The following is a 10,850-nucleotide window of genomic DNA, read 5'->3' as shown; positions in this document are numbered from 1 at the left end:
GGTAGTAAATGTAATGCTTGTACTTCAAAAGACAATAATTAAGTATATGGAGTTTCATATAATTGCAAGGAAAGAAAACCTAATCACGTAAATCTTACCAATTGAAGCACCTTCACGAACCGTGATATTGGCTGATTGAAGGGTAATTAGTGTAGAAGAGCACACAATAGGACTTGTTTACATAGAGAGCTGTAGCTGACACGTGCGTTAAACTCCAAGGGTGGCAATTCTACTAACCGCTCAGATAAATTTGCGTCCAGGCAGTTCTATATGTTCAATGAAGGTAAATTACACGGCGTGTTAGACATCGACAAATTAATAGTGACTTATAAAAATTGATTTGTTCGGATCAAACTGAAATTTCGCTGTCTTGGATGGGGACTCTATTATGTATGAATTATTGTAGTATGTAATAATAACTAGTTGAAATGGTGTAGGTTGAGCCGGAAAATGAATTATTCTCTCTTTTCATAAATCAAGTGGAGGGCCGCTCATGCAATAAAAACGTATTAAAATAAAACAGTGGATTAACGTAGTCCGCCATAGATTAATTTCACTAAACTGTTTGTTCACTCATGCATAAAATACTCTTACAAAGTTTGTGATATAATTGTAATTGGATGATTTTAAATTGCAGTGATTAGATGTTTCAAAAAGATATTTTTAATACGATCGACAAATGATTTTTTAATTCATGTGGTTTGCAGAGATTTGAAGTAGCAATTTATTAAAAAAATGTGTATGAGTTAACGATGAAAAAATCGGAATGTATTGAAACTATTAGACGATTTAGAAGACTGAATGACCATAATACACATACTAATAAATACATATAATTCTGTCATAATTTTATAACTCATAATCGTAATACAGGAAAGATTATTTTCCTACTATTTTATGCCGCCATCGCTTGTTGCTGCTTTGCACAGTATTAAACTGGGAATATAATTCATGAATCATATTGACTCTTTTTCAGTGATATACCCTAATTAGCTCAACTTTATGCGTTGGTAATTTATCTGCGAATATTGGAATACGCCTGAGACTATTAAGTGAAAAAAACTTGAGCTCATCAATTTTTATAACAAAAAAAGGGTAAATATGAATCTGTAGTCGTCTACAATGTTAGTGAAGGTTAAATTCAGCCTTTAGTGAGAGCGCAGAACAGCATAGCAAGGTATGTACGAGGAACGAGTAAATATTTTTCGAACCTTATAGATTTAAGAATAACATAATCGAAATATTTCGTTAAAGTTGGTATATTTTATGGCCATTGTTTATCATTTTTTGATATGTAATATACACAGTTTGATACTACGGGTGTACTAGGAAAAATAAATACCCAGTATTACATGCCATATACCCTTTACTTTTTTTTTGCATTGGTAATGCGTGACTACTTATTCTTTGTACTGCGACTAGTATTATCCATATTGATGATCACAATTTTTTTTATTGGTCAAATTAAGAACGAGTCACCCCATTTTCTAGAAGATATGAGAATATGCACACCCTTATACAATAATGATGAAATAAGAATTATAATATTGAGAACATTTTGTTCGAGTGTGGTTTAATTAATAATTTTAGTTCTCTGTTTTGAGAAGACAAACTAATCTCTACGTGACATTCTTTCGATGTATAAACATAAGCAATCGATCTTAAGCATGTAATTCATAATAATAGACTATTTTCCGGTGGTGCAGGGGGTCCGATGTGTAATTTTTTACTATATAAAGGTTATCAGAAAACGAAATTTTTTTATAATTTTTCAAGGCAGCCAGTCCAAGAGACAAATAGTCACTTTTTTTTAAATATGAAAAATGTAGCGTCTATAGTCATACAATAATAAAATAATCGACGATTTAAATAATTAAATTAAATCTAATAACTGAAAATGAATCATAAGAATGATTAAGTGTGCTTCTATTATTTGTCACGCAATATTGCATTGAACGATGGGTATTTTTAGAAGTTGTCAAAACTTCATAGATGTTTCCTTCTTTTCTTCCTCATTTTTTTTTCGGGTTAAAATAAAAAAAACAATTCTTGTGCATACGTATTTTAAGTATTTTAAAAACAAATTACTACAAAAATAAACATAAAAAAATACAATGTAATTAAAAAAAAATAAATCTGCCTACTGTCTGTGAAAAACTAATCCTCATTTTTGTTTAATTAGTACATCGTACTGAAACATTTTTGAAACGACTTCATTTGATTTATCATTTGTCCCAATCGAGTAAAAAATAAGCACCATACAGCATTAAAGTTTTTTTGTCAGTCACTCTGTATATCTCCATAATGGTGAATCTGGCAAAAAAATTGTCAGCAGAACTTTTTCAAACAATACAATTATCTGCAACCTTTATTAATAAATTTCCAGCGTAACGTTAAAATTAAAAATTTGCGAATAAAAAAATATGAAGGACTAAGGGATGAAAAGTTTTTGTAATTTCAATCATAGAGTCACTCTTTGTTTCTGGGGGGACAATTTGCACACTTGCATCGTTACATTTGATTTTGCACTGACAAAAAATTAATTTGAGCAGATTGGATCAAAGTTTTTCATTCTCTAATTTTTTATATTTTTCTGCCCATAACCTTTTATTGTTGATATTACGCCGAAAAAGTTGTGAGTAAAAGTTATAGATAATAATTATATTGTCTAAAAAACTTCTCTTTACAATTTTTTTGTTACACTCACGGTTTACGGAGATAAGTCAAAAAAACCAACTGCGCCCTTCTTCTTTTCAGGATAATGATCGAATAGCAGCATCCCCGACCCGAAAACTCAGTTTTTTACTCACGGTCTACTACCCTATGACACCTATATCAAAAAATCGCTGCCTACCCAAAATACACGGTTATCTCTTTTTTTAATGCCGAATTTGTTGAACTATATGTATATGTATATGTGACCCATGCTTACTTTCATATATTCCGAGTTAAAAAAAAAAAAACGCGGTATCTAAGTGAATGGTGCTGTAAAAATTATATTATCGACAAAAGCTGTCGTCACATCATCTCTATCAGTTGCTAATTTGTAACACTCCATCAATAATGCGACAAATGTATTCAAAACTACGATCTCGTCGAGTATAGGCCATCTACGAAAATAGTAGTTTTATGACTATGACTCTTTCGCCACCTCTGTCAACGAATAATGCGGCTTATTAGATGCAAATTTATAACACCACCGCAAACTTAGGTAGCAGCTCTTTGTTGGTTATCTGTTTAGAGGTATTAGTTAAGATGCTTTTTCTTCGTAAACGAAGGGTTTGGAACAGCTAAACTCATAAAACCACAATTTCCGTGGATGACCTATAACATGCTTTGCGTTTTGGAGTGGGAGTAAATGTAAGCTCCTGCTTGACGTCTTTTCTCATCTCACCAAAGTGAGGACGAGCCGAACCGGGTTGCATTTCTTCCGAAAACACGCGTTCTCTCTTGTCGTTTCCTAGCAAAGTTTTTTAATCCACAGTGTCGCAATTTTTTACACACACTTACGGAAGGTTAGTTGGTACTATTCGAATTTTTCGAAAGGGCCGTCGAATTACAAACGTTCCTTTTAGGCCAATTTTAATTGGTTTTATTAATTTTTATTGTAACAATCAGTTAACAGATTTAAACAATTCAACGTTCAGTTAAATTTGGAACTACTTTTAAGTAATAATTGGTTGATTAAAAAAATCGTAGCTCATTGCACGGGTTACTTTCGATGTGGGTAAAACCTCCTCTTAATTTTTCGTAATAAGTAGATTACTTTACTAAACTGGCTACACATATCGTCTACAAGACGTTTCTAGTTAAGGTTGGAATTGATGATACCTAAAAATGTTGTGTTGCTGTTTGGGTTATCGGGATTTATTATACTGGTAGGGTTACACGTTGTAAATGTCATTTTTGTCGTTTTGCTTTCATAAGTGTGAGTGTATTTGCTTGAAATGCTCAGAAGAACAACTTACACAAATGTCACAATTATTCTGACGCGACCTCATTGCCACAATATTCGAAAACCGTTTTAAGATTTTTTGCACTATCTATATTTGAAAACAGTAATACGCACCTCAGAACTTAGAAAGATAAATGCACACCATACCTAGCAGTCTGTTTTTTTTTTTTTCAAAATAAGTATATCACCATTTTTGAAACTTTTTAATTAGAACTGTTCTACAGAACGACCGTATGGTAAAAAGTGTAAAAAAGGCAACTTATAGATGTAATTACACTAAATTGATATTTTGTTTTCCAATAAATGTGTAGGGAACCTGTTTAAGATATTCATTTACAGAAAAAATATCTATAAATGACGAAATGACGGTCGGAGCAGTAAATTTAGTGATGCTCCGGTACACGACATAAAAGCCGGTGAGGCCACTTGATCTCTATAAAATAATAAAATCAACGTGTCTTAAATATAAAATAGGTAAGTCGTAAAAACGTTACCGTTTGATTTACAGTAAATTATCGAAGAGAAATATTAAGAGGAGATGTTTCCCTAGTTTATAGAAGTATATACGTATATTTAACAATCTGTACTGGGTACATCATTATTTTAGTAAAAACTCACATATTAATAAGAATATCTTGTATTATAATCCACCATTTACTGTGTTGTAAGATGTGTACCACAATGTGAGTTCTTACAGTATCGATAGTCTAGTTGACATGAAGTAAATCAGATTAACATAATAAATTATGCATGCTCCATGAACAGAGAAATAAATCAATGACTTCTAAATGTCGTGACATAAAATTTTATGGGTAGGTTATCCTGTTCAAGGTAGATACTATTTTTGGACTAAGTGCACATATTCCAACAAGACCTTGCGGTAAATTTGCAAGTGGGTAATAAATATAAATTATAATAAACATTTTCTAAATGACTCAACTTTAACAATTTGTTTCATTTAAATGCTAAATGATTAAAACAATAAGGATATTTTCGGAAACATGCAAACAGTATTAAATTAGTAGTGTCACCGGTATTCATCAATACACAGAACAAGTGTTCTGCATGTAGTGCACGTAAGCATTCTGTTTTAAAATGGTTTTGTACTTTATTACATTTTACGTCATTTGAAATGCAAATTCAAGGTGCTCTAACTTAATAATTAATAGCTTAATGGAGTTCCACATAATATAATTTATTATTAATCAAGAAGCAACTCAAGTTACGGTTTACCCACACTGTAACAATAATTTTCAAAAACAAAAATTGGATATAATTTTAATTAGATAGCACAGCATTAAAAATTTAAGTACATAAATGCAAAAATTTAATGTACAGTGAAACCTGTCTATGCCGGACTCTGTAGAAGGCGGAAAACTGCTCATCGCGGAAATTTTCCGCAGTCCCGTTTTTTCAAATACCCAATTTAATGTATTTTGGTCCGTATAAGCCGGAAACTGTATAACGCGGAAACGGAAAATATTTGTAAGTCCCAACGTGTCAAAATACATGCACCCAACTCTGTGTAAAACGGAAGCGAGAACAAAGTTGATGATTTCTACGAAAAATATATAATTCAATTCGTGGACCTGCAGGTGCATTTTTTGTCAACAGGAAATCACTGTTCTCAATTCTCATTTAATTGGTGTCTCTCGTGGTTATATGTGTGTTCGCAATGGCCCAAAAAAACACCAATAATAACAACAAAATGGATTTAATTAACGTACACAAGCAGCAAAATTTGAGTGTTAAAGAAATTTGCAAAAGTTCGGTTGTAAAAAACGCAAGTGTATCAAATTATAAGACATCCTAAAATAAATTAGAGAGTAATGGCAAAGCGGTGAGTGTGTAGCCAACCTTTTGCAGTTGAGAACAAGCATGGAAAATATATCTTAATGAGCGAAAAAGCAAATAACCATAAACAACTATTTCAAATAATTCTTTTATATGTACCTATGTATTCAATTTAATAAAAATTGATTTCCGTTTTATAGAGGTTCACTTTCCGTCATAGGCGGGTTTCCTGTAAAAGCCGGAACCCTGTTTAAGACGGATAAAAATTTTGGACCCGCGCGATTCCGGCATAGACAGGTTTTACTGTATTTAATTTCGTAAAAAAAATGACAATGCAAGATATATTAAGCAATTTGGTACATTGTAGTTAATTACTATTTGTAGTTTGTTTTTTGTTATTTAATTGGTAATAAATAACTACTGTTAACATTTGAGTCTCTTCTAATGGATGTAGTATAATTGCAAACAGTTTAATTATTGCAAAAATAAACCGGCCACCCGGAAATATTTCGCAGAAGCACTTTAAAAATTATTAATTTAGCTAGTGATTGTTATTTTATTAAACAACCGTTTACTGTGGGCACGGGAAGTACAAATTAGCTGACACAAAACAAATAAATAAATATAGAATTAAATTTAATTTAAGAAATTAACAAAAACAATGCGAAACTTCAGGGCGGACGATTTTTTTTGCCGGTCAGTATATGTGTTATGAATCGAAGGTAAAATAAACGAACGCGATTTTAGACAACTTCTTCGACCTTCTATTGTTACCCATCTATAAAAAGCGAAATTTTGATTCGTAAAGTATGTTGCTAAATCATTGATATCGCTTTTATTGTTAGTATTCGTTATTCATTCATAATTCATTAATTCATAAAATATATTGTAATAATCATATACATGAATAAATTTTATAACAATTGCAACACAACAAAGTATCCGAAAATATTTTAAAATACTTCGCTTAGGTAAGTTTTTCCTTTTCAGTTTCAGTATTGCCAAAGACTTCCTTTTGTGGATTTTATGAAACTTTGTTCATTTCAGTGTATACAGATAAATATTTTAAAATTGTTATTAGTTTTTGAATTTCACGGAAAGAAAAAAATCTTGTAAATGTAGTCATCCTAAGAAGTGAAATAAACGTTTGTTGTCTTTTCCGTCCAATCCATTTTTCCGGAATTTTTTTATTAAACCAATCTCTCGCTTCTGCAGCGTATTTTTTTTTTCTTGAACTGATGCAGGTTTTCATCACTTCAAATGTGTCAACCAATTGAGGTTCCTGTCTAATTTTTCGGCAGACCTATTCACAAAAACGAAGTCTACATGGAAAATTTTCAGGTTTCAAATGCGGAACCCGTTGTATGAGCTAAAAATATAAACCTTGTACAGTTCTTCATACCACAAGTGGTGAAATTTCTACGCGACAAGATAATCATCTGATGCTTATCCCTGGAATGTCTTTAACGACATTCAAGATTTTTTCTTCAGCTGCAAGCACACGTTTGCTTTCACGACCACGATCGCTGGGGTTCAAAGCTGTTTTCTCGTAGCCGCTGAACAACGGCGGCAAAGGTTTTGGGCTCTCCGTCCAGGAAATGTTTTATGGTATTGTGGGGGCTGGAAAGTCCCACAAAATTGTATAATATGTTTATAATTGTTTATATTCTATATACATATATTTACTTCCAACCAGTATTCCCCTGAAATTTTCTCTTTGACCACCTGCATGTCGTAAAACCTATCTTTTGTTCACCCTTCTCAATAATCTTTATCCTTTCAAGTTTTCGAATACCTTCCTAGAGCCCTCTCACACAACTGTTTTCACCGCTCTCTATCGACCTGTCTTTTCAAATCAAAATTACAAACTCTGTCACTCTTCCCTCATCCGCTGAACCAACAACCGACGTGAGTTTTTTTTTTTAGCAACGTAAGTGATAAGTGTATACACAGTGTCTGCGTTTTCGGCGTTCCAACGTAATTCGCTCTTCGCCCACCCTGTTTAATACCACGTGTGCACCGTATAATGATGTTGCCGGAAAACGAAGATTTAACTAACCCAGGCCCCACCACTAGAACGGACCAGCTGGAATTCATGCTGACAAAAGTGCTTGTAGAGCTCGGGATCATAAATATGAATTCTGCAACCCCCAAACACCGCAACAGTTCGAGATCACACCATCGTTCGCGCTCATCGTCACGTTCGCGTTCCCGAGACCGACATCAACGAGAAGGCGACACCTTCTGGTACCACTGGCGCTTTGGAGAAAACGCCAGAAAATGCGAAAAGCCCTGCAGGTTCAGAAGCGGGAAACGACGGGGTCAGTCCTTGATGGCGACCGACGACGAAAGCCACACCTTCAGCCGATTATTCGTCGCCGATCGTCACACAAAATTTCGGTTCCTGATCGATATCGGAGCTGACTTGTGCGTCTTCCCACATTCAAAACTGCCAAAACCGCGAGCACAGTCTAATTACGAACTCTCCGCGGCAAAAGGCACAACCATCGCTATATCCATTATTGGTGCCGACTTCCTAGCCCATTACGGACTCCTGGTAGACATCAAAATTACCCGACTTTTGGACCAAATCACTCATCTCACCTCCCGTGGAGAGGTGGTCGTGTGTGAGTCCCAAACAATCAAAACGATCGCCGGATCATCACCATACCACCAGCTCCTGCAACGATTCCCGGAAATAACGCGACCTAACGGTACAGTTGAAGTTGCTAACCAGGCTACGAAACACCATATCGTAATCATTCCTGGACCGCCGGTCGCGCAAAAACCGCTACGACTCGCGCCCGACAAGTGTGAATTTGAACTCATGATGCACATGGGTATCGCCCGCCCATCGCAGAGTTCATGGTCGTCACTCCTACATGGGGACGAGTGGAAGCCGTGCGGGGACTACCGCGCACTCAACGCCAGAACAAACCCAGATCGCTACCCGGTAAAACACATCTAGGATTTTTCTCAGTCGCTGTCTCGAAAAACAAGGCTTTCTAGCATCGATCTGGTACGCGCATTCAATCAGATACCGGTCGCCGAAGAAGGTATTTCGAAAACAGCCATCACGACACCCTTCGGGCTATTTGAGTTTATGTGCATGACTTTCGGGTTACCCAACGCGGCGCAGACCTTCCAGCGCTTCATTGATGAGGTACTACAAGATTTTGACTTCTGCTACGCGTTCATCGATGACATCCTCGTCGTATCGACGTCCCCGGAAGAACATCTCCAACACCTCGAAACACTTTTCCAGCGACTGCAGAAATACGGAGTTGTTGTCAATCCGGCCAAGTGTGTTTTTGGAAAAATCGAAGTAAAATTTCTCGGTATCTAATCTCCTCTGCTGGTATGCGCCTCTTACCCGACAAAGTGGAAGCCATCCGCGCGTACTCGCGCCCGAACACTGTCAAGCAACTGCGCCAGTTCTTGGGGATGGTGAATTTCTTCAGCAAAGTCCTGCCCAAGGCTGCCGAAAATCAAGCACCGCTCAGTAATCTCCTCCAGGGCAACGCAAGAGCAAAGACACCGGTCGAGTGGACACCTGCAGCCACCCAGGCATTCGAAACGTGCAAGGAAAGTCTTGCTGAGGCGACCTTGCTTGCTCACACCAACTCCGGCGCTACGCTGGCCATTTTTAGCGATGCTTCCGACCACGCCCTCAAGCAATTTGTCGACGGCGCCTGGCAGCCACTCGATTTCTTTTCAAAGAAATTAAGCCTCGCCGAATCCACGTACGGAGCATACGATTGCGAACTACTCGCAGTATACCTGGCAGTCAAGTACTTCCGACACATGGTGGAAGGTCGTTCGTTCACAGTCTACACGGACCACAAACCCATCACCTACGCCTTCAGGAAGAAGAACCAACAGTGCTCACCCCGACAATTCCGGCTCTTGGATTTTATCAGCGAGTTTACCACCGACATTCTCCACATCTTCGGAGAAGACAACATTGTCGCTGACGCTCTTTCCCGAATTAACGAGCTTGAATCCACCCTCAACTATGAAGCCCTCGCACCCTCGCAACAGGAAGACGATGAATTGCAGAGTTATCGGGAAAACAACTCTGCACTGCAACTTCGATTGGTTCATCTTCCCGACACCAAGGCGACCAGCACGAGGACAGCGCGGCCATTCATAACCAAGCCATTCCGAAAAGCAGCCTTCAACACCGTGCATCGACTTTCACACCCCGAAGCAAACGCGACACTCAAACTCGTAACCCAGTGTTACGAGTCGATGAAGTCCGATTGTAGGCTGTGGGTCCGCAATGCCAGAAGTCAAAAATCTCACGCCACGTTTCTGCGCCCATCGGCTCCTTTCCTTCGGCCATATTCGAACACATCCACATCGACAATATCATAATGCCTCCATCGGAGGGGTACAGGTACTGCCTCACCATGGTGGATCGTTTTAGTCGGTGACCGGAAGCAGTCCCAATGCCGGATCAGGAAGCCTCCACCGTAGCACGCACCCTATATCACAACTGGACTTCGCGATTTGGCACGCCCCTTCGGATTACCACAGACCGCGGCAGACAGTTTGAGTGGCATCTTTTTAACCACCTAAACCGGATAATGGGCACAACCTACCCGAAGACATCGCCAACTGAAAGCAGCGATCATGTGTCAACAAAATGTACGCTGTCCACCGTATTATTGGGCATCCGTTCCTCCTGGCGAGAAGACCTCCAGGGTACAGTCACCAAGATGCTATACGGCTAGTCTCTCCGTCTTCCCGGAGAATTTCTCGGGTTACACCGCTCCGACGACGACACCAACAACCCTGTCGAGTTCGTGAGAGAACTCCGCCAGCACATACGCAACCTCCTCCCTAGTGAAGCATTACGACACAACAAAGGGAAAATCTTCGTATTTAAAGACCTAGCCACCACGGACTAGATGTGGATACGTCGCGGCAGCCCTAAACAACTTCTGCAGCAACCCTATGATGGTCCCTATGGAGTTGTGAGCCGGAAGGACAGAACATTCGTGGTCCACGTCAATGGACGCAACGTAACTGTTTCCATCGACCGACTCAAACCAGCCTATTACGATCACATTACCAGGACCGGTAGATGCGTCCGTTT

At 37.9% G+C, this 10,850-nt stretch overlaps 1 protein-coding gene across 1 annotated transcript; it reads left to right on the top strand.

Moving 5' to 3' along the window:
* The first annotated feature begins 7,775 nt into the window (after positions 1–7,775).
* Positions 7,776–9,095, top strand: LOC135129970 (uncharacterized). The gene is made up of 2 exons (XM_064057241.1): positions 7,776–8,702; positions 8,787–9,095. Exons 1-2 carry the CDS (start codon positions 7,776–7,778, stop codon positions 9,093–9,095), a joined length of 1,236 nt encoding a protein of 411 aa, XP_063913311.1.
* Positions 9,096–10,850: the final 1,755 nt, after the last annotated feature.

Source organism: Zophobas morio, unplaced genomic scaffold (genome assembly GCF_036711695.1).
Source record: "Zophobas morio isolate AGI-343-1 ecotype UQ-CSIRO unplaced genomic scaffold, CSIRO_AGI_Zmor_V1 ptg000017l, whole genome shotgun sequence".
Classification (NCBI taxonomy): Eukaryota; Metazoa; Arthropoda; class Insecta; order Coleoptera; family Tenebrionidae; genus Zophobas; species Zophobas morio.
The sequence above is the reverse complement of the archived record's forward strand: the minus strand, read 5'-3'. Positions and strand labels throughout refer to the sequence as shown.